Source organism: Plecotus auritus, assembly GCF_963455305.1.
Source record: "Plecotus auritus genome assembly, chromosome: 2".
In the NCBI taxonomy this organism is placed as follows: Eukaryota; Metazoa; Chordata; class Mammalia; order Chiroptera; family Vespertilionidae; genus Plecotus; species Plecotus auritus.
In genome coordinates this window covers 21,208,869-21,231,284 of record NC_137771.1, presented here as the reverse complement: position 1 = coordinate 21,231,284, position 22,416 = coordinate 21,208,869, and the positions used below count along the sequence as shown (strand labels likewise).

General features: G+C 42.8%; 1 protein-coding gene across 2 annotated transcripts; it reads left to right on the top strand.

The window, feature by feature from the left end:
• On the top strand, nt 1-22,135 carry YARS1 (tyrosyl-tRNA synthetase 1). 2 transcript variants are annotated; one of them, XM_080657003.1, is made up of 13 exons: nt 1-262; nt 3,624-3,770; nt 3,910-4,085; nt 7,266-7,395; nt 9,680-9,760; nt 13,066-13,158; nt 15,451-15,586; nt 16,078-16,163; nt 16,555-16,690; nt 17,626-17,723; nt 18,886-19,079; nt 19,577-19,718; nt 21,266-22,135. In XM_080657003.1, exons 1-13 carry the CDS (start codon nt 89-91, stop codon nt 21,374-21,376), a joined length of 1,704 nt encoding a protein of 567 aa, XP_080513129.1. In that variant the 5' UTR covers nt 1-88; the 3' UTR covers nt 21,377-22,135. The 2 variants fall into 2 exon arrangements, with proteins under 2 accessions (XP_080513129.1, XP_080513130.1); XM_080657004.1 differs by having other exon boundaries at nt 66-262; nt 3,564-3,770.
• Nucleotides 22,136-22,416: the final 281 nt, after the last annotated feature.

Genomic DNA, 22,416 nt, shown 5'->3' with positions numbered 1-22,416 from the left:
AACCCGCTCGACTTTCTGCTGCTCCTGACTTCCGACCACCTCACGGCGACGGGTCCAGGCCGAGCAAGCCGAGCGACGAGCTCAGCTGATGCAACCTGACAGTACAGTTCCCGGCACGAGGCGGCGGCGGCGGCGGCGACCGAGACCAAGAGCAAGGAAAGGGCGCAGTGCTGGATTGAGCCCGGAAGACAAGGGCGACGGAGCCATGGGGGATGCTCTGAGCCCAGAAGAGAAGCTGTACCTTATCACCCGGAACCTTCAGGTCAGGCCTTAGAGTTGGAAACGCGTTGTTGGGGACTGAGGACCCAACGTTCAGAGATCCTAAACCCCACTACGAGATCCTAAGTGTATGGGGCCGGGGACTCCGCGCCAGAGCAGCTGTGAGAGAGCCTGCAGTCCTCACTGCGGGTCCATCAGTCAGTCAGTCACTCAATTATCTGGGTTCCACAGAAACCACATTGGGCTCACCTCCTGTATGCAGTTACCTGTGTTGAACCAGACTTTGAATTCGGACTCCCACCCTATTATGTGCCAGGCGCGGTGCTAGGTAATGGGGATACGTCAAGACTCTGCCCACCCACACTTTGTCTGAAGGGAATCAGACGTTAAAAATGTCTTGTAATCCAAGCACTTAATTACAGTTGAAGAAGGTGCTGTAAATTACTATACACGAAACTTTGAAAAGAAATTAGGGGAGACAACTGGGGTGTCAGGGAAGATTGAAGAAGTGACCTTTAAACCGCATCCTGAAAGCTGCAGATCACCTCTTCACTTATGTTCCTGCTGTTTCCAGGAACAGCAGGAGTGGGAGTTAACCAGAGGCAGAATGGCGGTGGGGGGTGGGAGTGGGACATTTCAGGTAAAAAGAACACAGATCAAGACCCAGAGGAAAGCCTAACCGAAGTAGCTCAGTGTTTGAGCATCGACCTATGAACCAGGAGGTCACCGTTCAATTCCTGTCAGGGGCACATTCCCCGGTTGCCATCTGGATCCCCAGTAGGGGGCGTGCAGGAGGCAGCCAATCAATGATTCTCTCTCATCATTGATGTTTCTAGCCCTTTCTCCCTCTCTCTTCCTCTCTGAAATCAATAAAATTATAATTAAAAATTAAAAAAATAAAAAGACCCAGAGGAGAGCAAAAACACTGGTTCAGATAGGAGGCTAATTTGGCTGGAGTAGAGTGAGCAAAATGCGGATCAAACACTTAATCTTTATATGTATTGCTCTTTCCCTTGCCTCCTTCAGGCTCTCTGACTATTGTCATCTTTATCTGGAAGGCCTTTCCTGAGGCACTTTATTTACATAGCAAATCACCTGCCACCAGAATTGTATCACTTGCTCTGCCTTTTTTGTGGTTGCTTCCTCATAGAACTTATCACCAACTAACATACTATACATTTTACTTGTATGTTTAGGAGAGGTACAGGGACCAGGTCTTTGAGGGTCTTGTAAGCTGGGATTTTAGCCCTAGCCGGTTGGGTTCAATGGATAGAGTGTGGGCCTGCTGACCAAAGGGTCCCAGGTTCGATTCCAGTCAAGGGCACATACCTTGGTTGCAGGCTTCTCCCCGGCCTGGGCCCCTGTCAGGGCTTGTGCAGGAGGCAACCAATCGATGTGTTTCTCTCACATCAATGTTTCTCTTTGTCTTTCCCTCTCTCTTCCACTCTCCCTAAAAATCAATGGAAAAATATCCTTGGGCGTGGAGTAACAGATAGATAAATGGGAAGAAAGAATGATAGATTAAAAATAAAATTGGGGTTTTATTCTAAGAGCAGTATTAGGTCACAGCCTTTTTCATCTTTTTTTATTTTTTTGAGATACAATTCACATGCCATAAAATTCACCCTTTTATAGTGTAAAATTCAGTGGAAAGTTGTGCTAATATCACCATTATGTATTTCCAGAGCACTTTCATCACCCTCAAAAAACCTATATCCCTTAGCAACCACTTCCCATTCCTCTCCGCCCCCCAATCCTAGGGAAACACTAATTTATATCTCTATGTATTTGCCTATTCTGGACATTTCACATAAATGGAATCATACAAAATATGGCCTTTATATCGGACATCTTCCATTTAGCATAATGTTTTTAAGGTTCATTCATGTTGTACCTGTCAAAACCTCATTTCTTTTTTATGGCTGAGTAATATTCCATTACATGGATTAAACCAGATTTTGTTTATCTATTCATCAGTTAATAGACATTTGAGTTATTTCCACTCATAACTTAATCTTAACCAGAGATTTTTGCATGCTTCCCCTTAGCCGGATCCTTTGTTTCCTAGCCTCTCTCCATAAAATAGTGCTGGTTGGGGACAAAGGATATACAAAGCTAATGGCATTGACTCACTCAGATTTTAAAGGGTAAGTGATATGAACTTTTCCTTGGGTAGTAAGAACCTTCCAAGTGTCCAAATTAGTCAAGAGCTTGGAGGATATAGGATCAAACTCCAATCAGCTTGGAACACAGAATTTTAACAAGTCCAATTTTAATAGATAAATCCAACCAGCAAAACAATTTTTGTCACCATGGCTTCCAACAGCCCTCCCAACAATCACTTGAACAAACACTAAAATCTCTTTTTATCTGTAACATACCAGTTTATTAAGGTTTTTCCAATATATCTTAGGGCAAAAGGAAATTATTAAAGTATTTAAACAGGTGAATGAGTTCATCAAATTTTGGGTTTTAAAGATCTCTCTGGCTGGCTTTTGGAGAATGGATTAGAGAGCAAGAGATTAGATACAGGAGACCTGTTAGACTGCTGTAGTAATAATCTTGGTGTAATCTAATGGTGGCCTAGGTAAGGTGGTGGGATAGAGGTGGAGAGAAGTAGAAGGGTTTAAAAGCTGCTTCAGAGTAATTTATGCAACTTGATGAATGATAGTACCATTTACTGAAAAGGATGGTTGGGGAATAAGGTGGAAAGATGCGAACATGAGCTTTTAATTTTGAACACGTTAAGTTTGAATTAACTGGGTGGATAAAAAATACACAATTCTGTACATGGGTGTGAGCAGGAGATTTGGTAGTTATTAGCTCATACGTAGTAATTGAAGCCACTGAAGGAGATCAGGGAGAATGTAAAGTGAGAAGAGGTAGGGCTACAAGAATTGCTAATATTTCGTGATTAGGGGGAAGAAGAATAGATGCAAAAAAATCTGAGACCCGGCAGCCAAAGTAGGAGGAAAACTAAGAATGAAATAGAAGAGACCAAAAGAGGAGAGTGTTTCAGGAAGGGAGTGAGAATTGAATTTAGCAGCAAGAGCATTTTCAATGGTGTAATGCTGCGTGGAATTCAAACTCAAATGGAAGAAGAGATAACTTATTTAAGAAGTTGGCTTTGAAAGGAAGGAGCATGAGTTAGAGGTAGTTGGATGGGAAGATGCGGTTGGGGACATGCCCCATTCCCCTAATATCAGTGTCATTTCACTGGAGTGGTACTAGCAACAACACCAACTTATATTGGCTCTCACTCTCCACTGAGACCATGGCTGGACCCCCTGCTGGCTCTGAGCCTGGACCCCCAGTGACACATGCCTTTGTTTTCCTTGTCACAGGGTAAAGGATGAGCAAGGTGGGGCACCAGCATTAAACCAGCTCTTCTGCTTCCACAACAGGAGGTTCTGGGGGAAGAGAAGCTGAAGGAGATACTGAAGGATCGGGAACTTAAAGTTTACTGGGGAACAGCAACCACAGGCAAACCACATGTGGCTTATTTCGTGCCTATGTCTAAGATCGCAGACTTCTTGAAAGCAGGTTGTGAGGTAAGCAATAATATTTAAACAAAGCCGCTGCCCTGGGGGAATGGCCAAAAGAGAGACTTAACAAGGGCAGGGCAGGGAGGGGGTATGGAGGTCCTCAGGCAAATTCACATTTTGCTGGTTCCTTATCTCTTATGTCCAGGTAACAATTCTATTTGCGGACCTTCATGCATATTTGGATAACATGAAAGCCCCATGGGAACTTCTAGAACTCCGAACCAGCTACTATGAGAATGTGATCAAGGCAATGCTGGAGAGTATTGGGGTGCCCTTGGAGAAGCTCAAGTTCATCAAAGGCACTGATTACCAGCTCAGCAAGTAAGTGCTTGATCACCCACCTTCCTCATGGCTCTGATGCTCCTCGCTAATTACAGGTCTGTGGAGTCTGGGTACTCTTAAATTTGGACTAGAAGCTGTTTGGCTCTACCTATTAACCATTTAAAAATGTATTCCTTTTGTCCTTTTAATTCATCCATTGAAAATGTACTGACTAGGAGAGAAACCAAGGTGGCGGCATAGGTAAACACCTAAATTGCTGCCTCGCACAACAATTTCAAAACTACAACTAAAAGATAAAACGGACATCATCCAGAACCACAGGAAGGCTGGCTGAGTGGAAATTCTACAACTAGAAGGAAAGAGAAAAGCACACTGAGACTCAGAGGAGCTGCAGGAAGCAGAAGTACTGAGACGCGTGCGCGGAGAGGACTGGCAACTGAGTGCCCAGCTGGCTTTCTCAAGCGGGAGGGAGACAAAAGGTCCCGACTGTGCTGAACTCCAGTTCCGGGTGAGACTCTGCCAGACTCACACGGGGTGAAACTGGACTGTCAGGAAAGAGAAAAGCACACTGAGACTCAGAGGAATTGCGGAAGGCAGAGGTACCGAGGCGTGTGCGCGGAGAGGGCGGGCAACTGAGTACACGGCTGGCTTTCTCAAGTGGGAGGGAGACAAAAGCTCCCAACTGCACTGAACTCCAGTTCCTAGTGAGACTCTGGGGACCCAGACTCATTCGGGGTGAAACTGGACTGTCTGGCAGCGGGCGGAACTCGAGAGTGGCTTTCTCTCAGAGGTGCTTGCAGCGATTACCATGGGACACTGAGACACAGGGGCCTATTAGGGCAGGGCTGACGGGAAACCAATGCTGTCTGCTCCGTCCTGAGACTCCGCCCCATCCAAGCTGAGCACAGAGCCTTTTGCAATTTTGCAAGTCTTGTCTCATAAGGGTATCTCTGGCACAGAAGTTCTCCCATGATAGACACAGCTGATCCTCACAGCCAGTTGGCCTGGAGGTCAATTCCTCCCAGTGATACCAACAACAATCAAGGCTTAACTACAACAAGACTGTGCACACAGCCCACAAAGAGGTGCACCAAGAGTGTCCACCTCAGGTAACTGGGGAGGCTGAGCCACTTGGCCCTATAGGACACCTAGCATACAAAGCCACTCTGTCAACTCAGAGAAGCAGCCAAAATGCGGAGACAAAGAAACAGGTCACAAATGAAAGAAATGGAGGAAAGCAAACGACTGGATATAGAGTTCAAAACCATGGTTATAAGGTTTTTCAAGAATTTCCTAGAAAAGGCCGATAAATTTAGCGAGACCCTCAAGGATATGAAAAAGGACCAACTAGAAATTAAGCATACACTGACTGAAATAAAAAATAATATACAGAGATCTAACAGCAGAGTAGAGGATTGCAAGAATCAAGTCAAAGATCTGAAATACAAAGAAGCAAAAACACTCAACCAGAAAAGCAAAAAGCAAAAAGAATCCAAAAATATGAAGATAGTGTAAGGAGCCTCTGGGACAACTTCAAGCGTACCAACATCCAAATTATGGGGGTGCCAGAAGAAGAGAGAGAGAGAGCAAGATACTGAAAACCTATTTGAAGAAATAATGACTGAAAACTTCCCCCACCTGGTGAAAGAAATAGACTTACAAGTCCAGGAAGCGCACAGAACCCCAAACAAAAGGAATCCAAAGAGGACCACACTAAGATACATCATAATTAAAATGCCAAGAGCAAAAGACAAAGAGAGAATATTAAAAGCAGCAAGAGAAAAACAGTTACCTACAAGGGAGCACCCATACGATTGTCAGCTGATTTCGCAACAGAAACTATGCAGGCCAGACGGGAGTGGCAAGAAATATTCAAAGTGATGAATAGCAAGAACCTACAACCAAGATTACTCTACCCAGCAAAGCTATCATTCAGAATTGAAGGGCAGATAAAGAGCTTCACAGATAAGAAAAAGCTAAAGGAGTTCATCACTGCCAAACTAGTATTATATGAAATGCTGAAAGGTATTCTTTAAGAAGAGGAAGAAGAAGAAAAAGGTAAAGATAAAAATTATGAACAACAAATACATATGTATCAACAAGTGAATCTAAAAATCAAGTGAATAAAATAATCTGACGAACAGAATAAACTGGTGAATATAATAGAATCAGGGGCATAGAAAGGGAGTGGACTGACAATTCTTGGGGGGAAAGGGGTGTGGGAAGAGACTGGACAAAAAGCGTACAACTATGGATGAGGACAGTGCGGGAGGGGGATTAGGGCAGAGGGTGGGATGGGAACCGTGTGGAGGGGAGCTATGGGGGGAAAAAAGAGGAACAATTGTAATAATCTGAACAAAAAAGATTTATTAAATTTAAAAAAAAAAAGAAAATGTACTGACTAGTAAATGCCTAGGTCTATCTCCATTTGCTGGAGATATAAATGTAATCATAACAAAAGTCCTTGGCCTTACAGAGCTCACAGCTTATGGGAGAGCAATGATGAACAATTCAGCCTTCCTTTCTCTTTCCAGGCTCAGCAAATATTGATAAAAGAAATGTGAAAGAAAAATATTTCACTTGTTTATCACCTCCCCAACAACTTTTATTGCTTGTCAGTTTTATTCATGTTTGTGATGTTAGAATACATGTAATTTTGTGTCCTACTTTCTTAAAAAAATTTTTTATTGATTTGAGAGAGAGAGAGAGAAGCATCAATGATATAGAATCATTGATAGGCTGCTTCCTGCATGCCTCCCACTGGGGATCGAGCCCGCAACCCAGGCATGTGCCCTGACTGGGAATCAAACCGTGACCTCCTGGTTCATAGGTTGAGGCTTAACCACTGAGCCATGCTGGCTGGGCACTAGGTCCTTTTTCTTAAACTGAGCGATGGGTACACTATTCTTTGACATAGAAGATAGATTGAGAAATTCGGATGTTTATTTAATAGGCATTCCAGAAAAGGAGAATGGAGGGGAATGGCTGAGAAGCAGTATTTCAAGAGATAAGTGAAGATTAAAGCCATCTTTTTTACAAAAAAAACACATAAAAATGAAGTAGTATTTTGAATGAAAGGATGGGCCACTCACATTTTAAAAGCTACTAGGCAGTGCTCTCTTGAAATGTCTTAAGATTGGGAGAGTGAATTAATGTGCTTTAGGATTAAACTGAGGCCTGGGCGTGATTTTAACTGTCTACTCTTCCTTTCCTCTTCAGAGAGTACACGCTAGACGTATACAGACTCTCTTCTGTGGTCACACAGCACGATGCCAAGAAAGCTGGAGCTGAGGTGGTCAAGCAGGTGGAGCACCCTTTGCTGAGTGGTCTGCTGTACCCTGGACTACAGGTACTTACGATGGATGGGGTTACCTAGTGACCTTTTCTGTTCTGCTTCTAACCATTGGGCGAAACCTCTCTCTCAGCCTAATTAAACGGATGCACTTGCTGTTCCTTCACAATGCTGTAGGCCTTCCTTTCTGTCTCTCTCCTCCTCCACCTGCCTCCATTTCCTAAAACCCTCTGACTTTTTCAGTTGTAAGTTTCCCCTGCCTATCTGTCATTTAACTGCTCATCTGCCCTAGCCAGTTTGGCTCAGTGGCTAGGGCATCGGCCTGAGGACTGAAGGGTCCGGGGTTCGATTCCGGTCATGGGGAAATGCCCAGGTTGCAGGCCCGATCCCCAAGTAGGGGGCATGCAGGAGGCAGCCGGTTGGTGAGTCTCTCTCATCATTGATGTTTCTATCTCTCTCTCCCTCTCCCTTCCTCTCTGAAATCAATAAAAATATATTTAAAACAAAAAAACACTGCTCATCTTGCAAACCTTCTTTAAGTTGACCACAATCTCTTGAAAATTAATTTCAGAGCAATGTGTGAAAATAAATTTTAGGCATGATCCTATTTTCCATTAAACAAAACAAGCTCATCCTATTTCATGTGTGCACACTTATATGAACAAGGAGAAAGATGGAAAAATACAAATCAAGCTGTTAATATTGGTTACTTTAGGAAGGCAGGATGAAAATGTAGATAGACAACTTTTTCTTTGTATATTCCTTTTTTAAAAAATAATTTTTATTGATTTCGAAGAAGGAAGAGGGAGAGATAGAAACAATGATGAGAATCATTGACCGCCTGCCTCCTGCACGCCCCCTACTGGGGATTGAGCCCACAACCTGGACATGTGCTCTTGAGCAGAATCAAACCTGGGACCCTTCAGTCTGCAGGCCCATCTCTATCCACTGAGCCAAACTGGCTAGGGCTGTTTATATATTTCTATAATGTTTGATGTAAGAAAATTATTCCTCCCTTGTCACCTCCAAGTGATCTTTCCAAAGGTTAAACCTGGAGACATTATCGATCTACACTGTCCACTGTGATAGCCTCTAGTTATAGCCATATATGGCTGTTAAAAGTAATTAAAATTAGCCCTCACCAGGTACTCAGTTCATTGGAGCATCGTCCATATACCAAAAGGTTGCAGGTTCAATCCCCAGTCAGGATTTGATTTGTATTTCTCTCTCACATCAATGTTTCTCTTTCTCTCTCTTCCTCTCTCTCTAAAAATCAATAAATATTCTCAGGTGAGGATTTTAAAAATAATAATTTTTTAAAAATATTTTTTTATTGATTTCAGAGAGAAAAGGAGAGGGAGAGAGAGGAGAGAGACATCAATGATGAGAGAGAATTATTGATCGGCTGCCTCTTCCACGCCCCACACTGGGGCTGGAGCCTCCAACTCAGGCATGTGCCCTGACTGGGAATCAAACTGTGCCTCCTGGTTCATAGGTCACTGCTCAACCACTGAGCCACACCGTCAAGGCAGTATTTTTTTTTTTTTAAGTAATTAAAATTTTAGTTCTTTAGTCACATTGGCCATATTACAGTTGCTCATGAGCCACGTGTGACTAGTGGCTATCAGGTTGGACAGCAAAGATATAGAACATATTTATCATCACAGTAAGTTCTTTAGGACAATGCTATTCTAGATTCTTCCTGCTTGCTCATCTTTCTCTACCTCTCCTTACTCTTCCCCCCCATCTAATCAGACACTAAATTTTATCAATTCTGCTTCTTAAAAAAATCTCTTAAATTCAGTCTTGCTCTACATCCCCACTGACTTGATTCATCATTATTTCTCACCTGGACTCTCACAGCAGCTTTCTAGATATTTTCTTTATCTCCCACTCATAGGCCTCCATTCCATGCTCTGCCCTCTTACTGGTGTGATTTTTCTACAATATAGGTCAGGTTTCTCCCTGCCTTAAAACCATTCACTGTCAGGGATATTGCTAGGCACCCTAGCATGACAAAATTATCTGCTTATATGTCTCTTCTCGACTGGGTAATTGGTTCCTTGAAGGCTGAGTCTGGGTTTGATTCATCTCTGCATCCACTGGGCTGACACTAGGCCTGGCATGTATTAAGTGACAGTAAGTCTTTGTTTACTAGTTTAGCCCTGCCTTTTTTTCCTGAGCTCTCTCAGCACTTTCCTCTGCCCCTTATTTAACATTTTTCATAGGCTTCATTATGCAGTGGGTGCCTTTGACATGGCTGGTCAAAAGTTTCTGATTACCTAGATGCATATAGAAGAAATATAGTAGGAGTTGATGCTCATGTGTTTTCTCTCCACAGGCCTTGGATGAAGAATATTTGAAAGTAGATGCCCAATTTGGAGGCGTTGATCAGAGAAAGATTTTCACCTTTGCAGAGAAGGTTAGTATCCTCTTCTCTATCTTTTTTCTTTTGAGCCTCAGAGAAATGCTGAAAATGCCAGTCCCGCCACTCATAACCATATTGTAAGTATTATTTTCCTTTGTTTTGCAGATGAGAAAACTGAGGGTAGAAAGAGTAAGAAAGTTGTTCAGTATCTCAGTTAATGGCCAAGCAAACAGCTCAGTTTCCAGGGAAAGGCACTGCTGTTCTTTCCCAGAGCATTTGGTCTGTTTGCTCAGGATTTTATATAAACCACTCAGCTCTAAGATGAGGTTTAATAGTGCTTAAAGGAGGAAATTAGTACAAGCCCATAATAGTTTTGTGTTTTTTTTTCTGGGAAAGAGCTTGAGTAAGTTGAAAAGAGCTTTTGAGAAGCAGTTGGTATTTTTGTAAGCATCTCAAAACCTCACATTGGCAAGGGTGGAGAGAAAACACTGCTAGTGGAAATGGCTGGAGGGTGGTTTGACAACACTAAAATGTTTCTGACCTTTGCCATAATAAGTATAAAAATTTAGCCTAAGGAAATAATTTTAAAAGTGCAACTTGAATTATGTATGAAAGTATTTATCGTATTATTAATTTAAAGCAAAAATCTAGAAATAAATTTACATCAAATGACAAGGGATTGGTTAATACATTATAATAAAGCCTCACATTGGAATATTATTTAATTTTTTAATGGTTTTTAGGTATATTTAGTGAATGGGGAAATGTTTACAATGTAAATTTTTTTAAATATATCTATATTTTAATATTGATTATTAGAGAGAGAGGAAGGGATAGAGATAGAGAGAGAAACATCAATGTGGGAGCGAAATAGCAATTGGTTGCCTCCTGTATGCACCCCAACTGGGGACTGAACCCACAACCTGGATATGTGCCCTGACTAGGAATTAAACCTACAACCCTTCAGTGTACGGGATGATACTCTAACCAACTGAGCTACACCAGCCAGGGCAGTTTTTATATATTTTTAAGGATTATAAAAAAAATGGAAAGTATGTAAGAGAGACTGTATGTGCGGCCCACAAATTCTAAAATATTTAGTATCTTGCCCTTTACAGAAAAGTTTTGCCCATTCCTGCCCTAGAGATAACTTGTATCCTTGTAATTTATTACAGTTTAAGTTAGATATTTTTACCACTTCCCAACAATGCAAAAACCTGTATTTTTATATATATTTCACTTTTATATATACTTTAAATCTTAAAGACTTTATTATAATTGTTTCGTAAACAATTTTCATGAATACTTACCATTACTCACCCTTTCTGATACTCTTGATTTCTTCCTACAATTCTATGTCTCCATGCTTCCATCTGAGATCATTTTCCTTTAGTCTAGAGCCCCCCTTAGTATTTTGTGTTTGTAGTGAAGGTCTCTTGGTAACGAGTTCTTTCAGCTTTTATCTGCAAATATCTTTCTTTTGCTTTCAGTGGGTATAAATTCTAGGTTGACAGTTATTTTTCTTTTAGCCTTTTAAAGAGTTGTCCCATTGCCTCTGGCTTCCATAATTTCTACTGAAAAGCCACCTATAGGTGTCATTGTATCAGATAATTTTTTTTTTTCTGGCAGTTTTAAAGGTTATTTTTTTGTCTCTGATTTTCAACAATTTGACGACGATGTTTTTTTGCTACAGTTTTCTTTGTATTTATCCTGCTTGGATTTTGCTGAGCTCCTTAAATCTCTGGGTTGACGTGCTTATCAAATTTGGAAAATTGTCCCCTATTATTTCCTTAAATATTGCTTCTGTCCTATTCTCGTTCTCTTCTCCTGGGACCCTAATTACATATATGTTAGACCTCTAATAGTCTGTTGTTTTCCTTTCTTTGTTCCCTCTGTGCTTTAGTTTGGATATTCTCTATTGACTTTTCTTCAAGTTTATTTATCCTATCTTCTGTTGAATTTATTCAGTATTGTGTTGTGCCTTTTTAGAACTTGCATTTGATTCTTCTTTATACATGCCGATTCTTGTTTACAGCTCTCCATCTTTTTTCCATCTTTTCCTTTTCCTCTATTCCCTTTAACACACTAATCATGATTATTCTGACACTTTGATCTGCTTATTCCAGTACCTGGAAGGTCTGTGGCTCTGCTTTTGTTGACTATTTTAACTATCAGTTACTTTTTTCTGCTTTTCATTTCTAGTACTTTTTTACTGTATCGGAGTCATTGTAGATACGTTATAGAAGCTCTGGATTATGTTTATAAAGTAATACGTTTTCTGTAGACTGTTAAGTTACTGACTTATCCTGTCAGGGGTTGGTTTTAGACTTTGTTAAAACAGGTCCAGTACAGTTTTGCCCTTGTTCCCTGGATGTGGTTTTTATTCTTAGGCTGTGGCTTTTCTAGAGTCTCATACTGAAATTTCAAGGTGTTCGCAGAACCCTCACTATTTTGATTGAACCTAAATTTCAACCTCTGTCTCAAGATCCAGCACTGTGCAGCCTCTGAAATCTCTGCTCAGGTCTTCAGCCTCCAGAACCTGTTCTCTGCTGGGCTTTCTGGAGTCTCTTCATATGCATGCACAGCCATGCGTCTCAGTGGGGAATTTTGACTTAGATTTTTAGAAGGGGGGGAATCCCTTCTCTCTAGAACCCTTCCCAAATCCTAGCCTCCTGACAGCCCTACACTTCAGTCTCTGCTTAGTCAGACAGCTGCTTTCTGCTTTGTCTCTTTTTCTCAGCACCTGGTTTGAAAAATATTCCCTCACAGGGAAAGCCAGGGTAAGTATGTGGTCACCGTTGCTTTCCCTTCTCTCAAGATGTGTAGCAATACACCTCTTACTGTCAATGCCTGCAAATGGTTATTTTATGTATTGCCAGGTTTTATAGTTGTTCATGATGGGAGAGTAAATCCATTAGCCTCGAAATATAATGCTAATAGAAAAGCTCGGCAGGGTGGGGGGACTTTGTTTACATTATGATCACCATTAAAAGCTATATATTTGGGCCTGGCTGGTATGGCTTGGTAGTTGAACATTGACCTATGAACCAGAAGGTCATGGTTCAATTACCCGTCATGGCACATTTCTGGGTTGTGGGCTTGATCCCCAGTAGGGGGCATGCAGGAGGAGGCCAATCAATGATTCTCTCTCATCACTTATATTTCTATCTCCCTCTCCCCTCCCTTCCACTCTGAAATCAATAAACATATTTTTTAAATAAAGAAAGTTGGCATTCAGTAGAAAATAGATATTGGAAGGAATATATGAAACACTTAAGTTGCTGGCCAAGTTAGATTAGATTAGGGTACTGAGGAGGAGTTTATCCTAATATCTGCATTGTTTCTTTCTAACCCCTCAGTATCTCCCTGCACTTGGATACTCAAAACGGGTCCATCTGATGAATCCTATGGTTCCAGGATTAACTGGTAGCAAAATGAGTTCCTCAGAAGAGGTAGGTGCCAACTCTGACTTGAGTTTAGAAATCTGCAATAAGAGATGAAGAGATTAAGGACTCAAAAGAAGAGTAACTTAGCTAACTAGAAGTCTCAAATACTTGAGTTATAAGTAATCTTAGTCAGTTAATTCCAGTGGTTCTTGAGTACCAAAGGACCCAGAAGCAGTCCTGATGATTTTTTTTAATATATATATTTTATTGATCTTTTTACAGAGAGGAAGGGAGAGGGATAGAGAGTTAGAAACATTGAGAAACATCTATCAGCTGCCTCCTGCACACCTCCTACTGGGGATGTGCTGGCAACCAAGGTACATGCCCTTGACCGGAATCGGACCTGGGACCCTTGATTCCACAGGCCGAGGCTCTATCCACTGAGCCCAACCGGTTAGGGCAGTCCTGATGATTTTTGAAGTTTTACTGCTACTGATAAAAAGCTCAAGCAGCCGAAACCGGTTTGGCTCAGTGGATAGAGCGTCGGCCTGCGGACTGAAAGGTCCCGGGTTCGATTCCGGTCAAGGGCATGTACCTTGGTTGCGGGCACATCCCCAGTGGGAGGTGTGCAGGAGGCAGCTGATCGATGTTTCTCTCTCATCGATGTTTCTGGCTCTCTATCCCTCTCCCTTCCTCTCTGTGAAAATCAATAAAATATATTTAAAAAAAAAAAAAAAAAAAAAAAAGCTCAAGCAAAAGTAACTTCTTTATTCCTAGAACTGTGATAAAATTCAGCCTTATTAATGAGATGGCTGTGGTTGCATTTCACCAACTAGCATCTTATTAGGGTGATGTTTGATATAATTAATATGATATATATGCTGTCTTTTGACATGTAACAGTCCAATTTAAGGAATGTACACTTTATTTTGTTCACTAAGGGTACAGAATAGAGCAGCGGTTGCCAACAGAGACGTGGAAGGTTGCGTTCAGGGTTCCCAAACATGGCTGTTCTTCAGAATCACCTAGGAAATTTTGTTTTAAAGTTGGTTAGACCCTGTCCTTAGGTTCTGATAAAGTGGTTCGGGGAAACAATTCAGGAATCTGTATTTTCTTTCAAATCCTACTACGTGATTCTGTTTAAAGTTGTGTTTGGGCGTTCATCTAGTTCTTTGATCAGAGATGAATAAATATATGAATGGAAATTGTTATTGTAATTTTTAAAAGAATATACTCATTCTTTTGTCTCTCAAGTTACAGTGCTCCATGTCTCAATTATTTCTCTGAGTATTACAATACTCATCCTATTGGTGACATTCACTATATTTTAATCCTGGAAATAGGTGCTAACAGCAGTTCCCAAACATGAATGCATTAGAATGACTCAGAGCTTTTTAAAAATATAATACCTGGCCCAACCCCAGGAGATTTTGATTCATGAGGTTTGGGTAGAGCCCTGTAATTTATCTTTTTTTAAAGCACCCCAGGTGATTCATATACGGCCATATGTGGACCAGAATTTGGTGACTACTGAACTCAAATGAGCATGATCTCACTCACTCCAAAATAAGAAACAAATTCTATTACCCTATAAAGGAAAAGTGGCTCTAGATAATTCATGATATCTGGTGCTGGTGGTTTTTGTGAAGCAAGTATCATCACACGTTGCTGATGGCAATGTCAATTTGTATACCCCTTTCAGAAAACAGTTTGGGCCTGGCAATTTTTTGGTAGTTTAAGGGAATAATCTTAGAGAAGGCAAAAAAACTTCTATTAGATGTTCATTGTAGTATGATATATAATTTGTAACAATTAGGATATAATCCAAAAGTTTAGAAACTGTTACATAAATTATGTTGTCGCTAATAATTAGGAATATAATACACCATAAAAGTTATAAGTGAAGGCTAGCCACTCAGAAATGCTTATGACATAGTCTCATAATTTTTAAATCTTTGTTTAAAAAATTAAAATGCAGTTGACCTGCGGAGGTTAGGGGCACCGACATCCCCCTCCATGCAGTTGAAATCTAAATATAACTTTTGACTCCCCAAAAACTTACCTACTCATAATCTACTGTTGACTGGGAACCTTAACAATAATAGTCAAGCAACACATATTTTGTATGTTATATGTATTATATACTGTATTTTTACAATAAAATAAGCTAGAGAAAAAATGTTATTAAGAAAATGATAAGGAAGAGAAAATATATTTACAGTACTGTACATATTGGGAAAAAATTGCATATAAGTAGAACTATGCAGTTCAAACCTGTGTTGTTCAGGGTACACAGATTAGTTGAGCATATTCTCATTTTCAACCACAAGAGGTCCTCTTCCCTTCCATGGCTTCTAGGAGTCCAAGATTGATCTCCTTGATCGGAAGGAGGATGTGAAGAAAAAACTGAAGAAGGCCTTCTGTGAGCCAGGGAATGTGGAGAACAATGGGGTTCTGTCCTTCATTAAGCATGTCCTTTTCCCCCTCAAGTCTGGTAAGACACTCCCTGTTTTCTTCTCAGAGGCCAGGCCGAAACAGCAGAACTAGTAGTGATAATACTTGTGATCATATACTGTGTCATACTCTTGATTTGTCACAGTCTTCCTCCAGGGATGGCTTCCCTGGTTCTCTGCCCTGAATTCACAAATATTAATAATGGTTGGAGTTGAAATACCATTTAGTTGTCCGTGTGTTGTTACCAGGTTAGGTTCTATGTGCGGTGGGTAGCGGTGATAAAATGAGGGTGGGGGGAAGGCATGAACTAGAGGAATAAAAAGAAATGTAAGACACGATCCTTCCCCTTGAGTTTGGATGCTAGTTGGGTATACAACATGGCCACACATCCAATTTTAAAAATTAAAACACCACACAATGAAGTTCAAAATACATGTATGGCAGAAACAACAGATACCCATATATTTGGGCTAGGAATGCTGACTCTGCCATTAGCAGTGAGTTTGTTGATGTGGATCCTTTTTCTTACAGAGTTTGTGATCCTTCGAGATGAAAAATGGGGTGGAAACAAAACCTACACAGCTTACTTGGATCTGGAAAAGGACTTTGCTGATGAGGTAATACCAGAGGAGGCATAATCCCCACTGAACTCATTCTTTCTTTTTTTATTCTTCACCCAAGGATATGTTTTAGAAGAAGAGAGAAAGAGAAACATCGATGTGAGGGAGAAACATTTATTGGTTGCCTCCCATACATGCCCCAACTGAGGACATCGAACCCACAACCTTTTGGTGTATAGGATGATGCTCCAACCACCTGAGCCACCCAGCCAGGGCCCCACTGAACTCATTCTGACAGACCTCTCCGTCTTGTCCTAGCCGGTTTCTGGTTAAGTATGCTGGGAAAACTCCCTGCATCCTGTACAGACAATATTAATAGATTGAGGTGTCCGGTGTCCTTTGCCCTGTTCCAGTGTCATACCTCACCAGGCCTCATACACTTTTGCAGGTTGTACACCCTGGAGACCTAAAGAATTCTGTTGAAGTCGCCCTGAACAAGTTGCTGGATCCAATCCGGGAAAAGTTTAATACCCCTGCACTGAAGAAACTGTCCAGCGCTGCCTACCCAGATCCGTCGAAGCAGAGTAAGGCCAGTGGGGGAGGGTAAGGACCAGAGGGGGTGACGTCATCTGGAATACTAGCCTGTCAGTGGGTCTCAGAAAAAGGTCTGTCCTAAAGTGAGGACCCAAGAAGCCAGGGGGTCTGAAGTGTAAGAATGTCACACCCTGTTGACTCCTGGAATGGAACTTGAGTCATCTTGGTTTTGGTCTGGCGGATAGTGTGCATTGGCCATATCCTGTTGTACCAGCACTGCTGGGAGACGCTGGGAGACGTGTCCTTGGGTCCTTTCACTAAATCCTCTTCAGTTAGACCATGACGGTGACACAGCTGCTTAGGCCCAGCCTGCACAGCTTCTCAGGGAAGCTCATCTTCAGAGTCACTCACTTCCCTTCCATGTGCCTCTGACTGGCTCTTAGTTGGCCAACCACTCCTCTCAGAAAAGACTCAGTTACTACACATGGAGTGCATGAATGGAAGCACCTAAAGGTGGCAGAGCTACGACTGTCCCCTCCCCTCTCCTCCCGCCTAATAACAGTAAGAATAGATGAAAATCTACTGTGTCACTCCTCAAAGGGTTGTATCACAACCCTGTTTTAAAGAAGATATAACTCAGAAGTAGCTTTCATGGTAAGGTAAAGTGTAATTGATCAAGAAAAGTCTGGACCACTGTAAAATAGAGGCCAGGACTCCCACGTCCTATAAAAGTATTCAGGTCCTCAGTTTGCTACTTCCATGAGATCCTACATGACTAATATATAATTCTGTAAATCTTTCCAGTAAATGTAAATAAGGAAGAAGGATTAAATGATTTGATTGATAGATAGATGAACGTATAATTGGTGGCTGGATTCTGGCGATTCTGCAGAAAGACTGCTAGTGTCCTTTGGTCGGATCAGCAGTTGGCTTCCCATAGGGAAAGAGGACAGTTCTGACCCCTTGGGGTTCTTCTTATTCCCAGAGCCAGTTGCCAAAGGCCCTGCCAAGAATTCGGAACCAGAGGAGGTCGTCCCATCCCGACTGGATATCCGTGTGGGGAAAGTCATCAGTGTGGACAAGGTACTCATTTTCACTACATTCCAGAGAGGCAGATAGGGGTCAGGTTTGTCTGTTTCCATCTGGAGGAAACCTGGCCTGAGATGGGGAGTAACATCCCTGAGATCATATTGCAAGTCAGAACCCAGGTGTCTAATTCCAGGCCTCAGGCTTTTCCCTTTGCTGCCTCTGGACCTTATGCAGCCAAACATAGCCAGGAACTCAGTTGGGGGCAGATGTTAGTCAGGGGGAACTTGTTGATCCGTTAAATCTGATCTGATGAACTCACCTGGTCTCTACCAGTTTGTCTGGACTAGCTGCATTGTCTTAGGCCAGCCACTTTGTCTCCCAAACCAACCCCCACCACCAACACACACACACACACACACACACACACACACACACACACACACACACAGAAAGAGAGAGAGAGAGAGCGAGAGAGAAAGAGATGAAGGGAGAAAGACTTTCTTTTTCCAGAGACAGAAGGTTATGCAACCAGTGGTGGGGACCATTTGTTTGGGCTTTTTCTCCTCCCAGCATTGATTGGCTTTTCGCTGTATAGACCCAACCACCAGAACTATTTTGAGAGCTGCTGGCGCTTTCAGATGGTGACACCAGCAGTACCCTTCTCCATCTTCCATTGTGCCTAGGACTCATCTGATGCAGCTGTGGCCATGATGGCAGCCACCCAGATAGTCCAGGCCCGTGGTCGGCAAACTGCAGCTCGCAAGCCACATGCGGCTTTGGCCCCTTGAGTGTGGCTCTTAGGCCATCTTAGGAGTACCCTAATTAAGTTAATAACAATGTACCTACCTATATAGTTTAAGTTTAAAAAATTTGGCTCTCAAAAGAAATTTCAGTCGTTGTACTGTTGATATTTGGCTCTGTTGACTAATGAGTTTGCCGAACACTGGTCCAGGCCATTTCATCTCTTAGAGTTTCCTTCCACCTCTTACATAAGTAATTAGACTCATTTTACTCAAATCCCACCTCTTGGCTGAGAGTAGAATATACCTTCAAGGCCTGGTCTCTTGTCTGCTATCTGGGACCTTGAAAGAGAGTACTAGATGGTCCCTCAAGAGCTTCTCTAGGAAGTAGATGCCCCTTCTGGAGCCAGAGGGTTCACCAGGCCCCATGATCTATTCCATTGTGACACTCTGGGACCAACATCTCTTGCTGGCAGCACCCAGATGCAGACAGCCTGTATGTGGAGAAGATTGATGTGGGGGAAGCAGAGCCACGGACTGTGGTGAGTGGCCTGGTGCAGTTTGTGCCCAAGGAGGAACTGCAGAATAGGCTGGTGGTGGTACTATGCAACCTGAAACCCCAGAAGATGCGAGGAATCGAGTCTCAAGGCATGCTTCTGTGTGCTTCTATGTAAGTGAGAACTTGGGGTGGGGCACAGGACTGGGGGAGGCCAAGGGTAGATTGGCCCACGCGATGCCCCTCCACATGCCAGGGAGAATGAGAACACTGGCCCAAAGGTGGTGCATGGAGGAATTATTTCTTGTACAAGTACTATGAATGAAGCGCTTTACCTACAGTTAACTTTATTAACACAGAAATGGAAGGTTCAAAGCAGTGTGTACATGCCCACCTCTCACACTAATAAGAGATGGAGCCAGGATTCAACTCAGTTCTGATGGGCTTTTAAGGCCTTGTTCTCTCTGTTATGTCATACTTCCTCCCCAAAGAGCCCAGATTTTGGTATCTCTCCTGACCTAGGACTTCAGTTTAGCCCTGGTTAACCCAACCCTGATGATGTCCCTGAAATCCCAGTAGGGCCTCCATGTGGAGGCTCTAATGCTTTGGTTTCATAACAGCTGGAGGCAACCTGTATCTTCACTCTTTCCTTGTCCTGTGTGTGTTTCTAGGGAAGGGGGCAGCCGCAAGGTTGAGCCTCTGGACCCTCCTGCAGGCTCTGCTCCTGGGGAGCGAGTGTTTGTGAAGGGCCATGAGAAGGGCCAACCAGATGACGAGCTCAAGCCCAAGAAGAAGGTCTTTGAGAAGTTGCAGGTAAAAAGCTGCCATTGTTCCCCTCTTACCTGGGCTGCCTGGATTGTCCCCCCAGACTGCTCTGTACTGAATCCAAACCTGCCCTCTTCCAGCTGGGCCTTTCTGCATCTAAGCTCCTCCTCCTTCTTCATTCCAGACCTTTCTGAACGAGGTGCCTAAGGACCAAGGGGGCCCCTATAAGTCTGAGCACCAACAGGCTCCTTGAGGCACATACAGTTCCTCATTTGAATCTTGTCTGTGATAGACAGTCCCCATTTTACCTGGCAGGATACCTGCCAAGGCCACACAGGGTCACCACAGGTGGTGGAGCCAGGATCAAAACCCTCCAGGGTCCCTGTCGCCACCTTGATCTTGGAGCACTCATTCTCTTCCCCTTCTGGGGCACTGACTCAGGTGTGGCCTGCCCCTGGGACCCTTGAGTTCATTCATTCAACAAATATTGGGTCCCTAATATATGTCAGGCATTGTTCTGGGTGCCTGGGCTACTACATCAGTGAATAAAAGAGCAAAAATTCACTCTCCTCATGGAACCAACACTAACGTTTGGCTTTTTCTAGTTAATAACTTGTTTCCTGGTGCTCGCTTCAGCAGCACACATACTAAAACAACTTGTTTCCTCAATTACACAAAGGTTTTCTGGCGGGCATGTCGAGTGATTTCTACTTCTCCATCTGCTGTATGTGCCAAATGGCTTCATCCCCTCCCTCCTTTCTGGTTTTCCAGGATGGCTTTATGAATCATTTATTTTTTTCTGGCTATAAAATATCGTTTCATCGTAGATATGTATAAAATATAGGGGGAAAAGAAGAAAACAAAACACCCATAGTCCTACCACCTAGAGATACTGAAAAATGTCATTAGTGATTATTTCCTTCTGGATATTTTCTGTACATAGACATATTTACAGTTTGAGTCATACCATATGTTCTTTTTTTTTTTTAACTTGATGCCTGAAAAGCTTCCCTATTAAATATTGAGGGGAGATCTTATTGTATAGTATTGTATCATAATTATCATTATTTAACTAAATTATTTACCCTTATTAGACATTGAGGTGGTTCTGTTTTACACTATTAGAATGCCATGATGGATGTCTTGGTACATAGTTCTTCGCACTTATTCATGATTATTTTCTTAAACTAAGTCCCTGAAATGAACTTTGTGCCACTGAGTTGGCTCCGACTCCCAGTAACCCTATGAACCAGTGATACCAAGTGTCCTGTTCACAGCAGCTCACGCAGACTCATCTTTGGCTTCTTTTATGGCGTCCATTCATCCCATACTTGGGCTTCCTCTTTGCCTGCTGCCTTCTGTTTCCCCAGCATTGTTGTCTTTTCCAAGGAACCTGCCTTCTCATGCTGTACCCAAAGTAAGACAGCTTCAATTCTGTCATTTTTGCCTCCAGGAATGTTTCAGGTTTACCTGAGTCAAAAGATGAGGGCTCTTAGAAAAGTTAAGTCAGTTTACACTCTGGTAGTGTAAGAGAGTCTTTGTTTTCTTGCAGTTCCATCACCATCTCTATAATCACTTTTTTGTTTCTTATCCAGGCTGACTTTAAAATTTCTGAGGAGTGCATCGCACAGTGGAAGCAAACCAACTTCATGACCAAGCTGGGGTACATCTCCTGTAAATCACTGAAGGGGGGGAACATTAGCTAGCTAACCTGCATCTCCCACCCTTCTCCCATCATCCTGAGTCATCTGTCTCCTCAGTTTGCGCTATCATCCGTTTACCCATCTCCCGGGACAGTGAAACAAGAAGTTTGGGGCTTTATCAGGTGCAGAACTTGCTAAGAGGCAGCTCAACGGCCCCAGAATCCAGGATCGCCCCAGAATCCAGGATCGTCCCGGTCTGGCTTACTGTGGGAGGCCGACCTCCCAGGGAGTAGCAAGGGCTGGGCAGCAGCAGGGTGTGTAGTCCACCTTCTTCCCTTGGCAGCCGACTTAAGAAATCTGGTTTCAATATAACTCACAGAAAATGTTTATGCCACAATCCTTCTAATTGGAAAAACACTGGTTTCCAGGTTTTCCTGGAGTTATCCCAGCAGCTGTGCCTCTGCCTGGGATCTGATGCCTGAACTGTATTAATTACGGCTTCTCCCCAACAGGAAATTGTGGGATTTGAAAAGGGAAGGGAAAACAAGAGGACCTAGTGGCCTACCACGTGGTTGGCAGCATTCACCAATGCCTGCCCGCTCTAAGGCTTGGCATTGGAGATGGGGCCTGCCTTGGACTCCTGGCATTTCCCTTGATTCTTATAGTTTGGGCAGTCCCTAAACCAGCTATGTGTTAACGTCAGAAGTAGGGTGGATGGTACAGCCTGGTTCTTTCTTCACAGAGGGTGGGGTACTTCTCCGTAAGGGATCTCAATCAGTATCACTAGCCATCATGAATTCAAATAAAAGGACTGAAAAAGGGTGTCTGGATGAGGCCTGTCTGTAAACTGGACAGCTCAGGAGAGAGGAACAGAAGTATGTAGCAGCTGCTGAGCCCCTGACCCCATCCGGAGCTGCTTGTATCTTGTATTTTTGACCTTGTAATGGGTGGGGGGAGGGAGGAGGCGTAGAGGCTGGAGGGTGGACACCTGACTCTCCCTTTGGCAGTGCTAAGCATAGGAGCCCCACTTTTAGGGTCCGATGTTTGCAGCGAGAACATTTTCCCTTCTAAATGTGGGCCCCAACCACCACCATGCCCCTCCC

Bases quoted from the DNA above. Each gene is read 5' to 3' on its own strand.
- YARS1 (XM_080657003.1), top strand. From the start codon at position 89: ATGCAACCTGACAGTACAGTTCCCGGCACGAGGCGGCGGCGGCGGCGG. The intron at 3,771-3,909 runs GTAAGCAATAAT...TCTTATGTCCAG, and splicing joins TCTTGAAAGCAGGTTGTGAG to GTAACAATTCTATTTGCGGA. The intron at 16,164-16,554 runs GTAATACCAGAG...ACACTTTTGCAG, and splicing joins AAAAGGACTTTGCTGATGAG to GTTGTACACCCTGGAGACCT.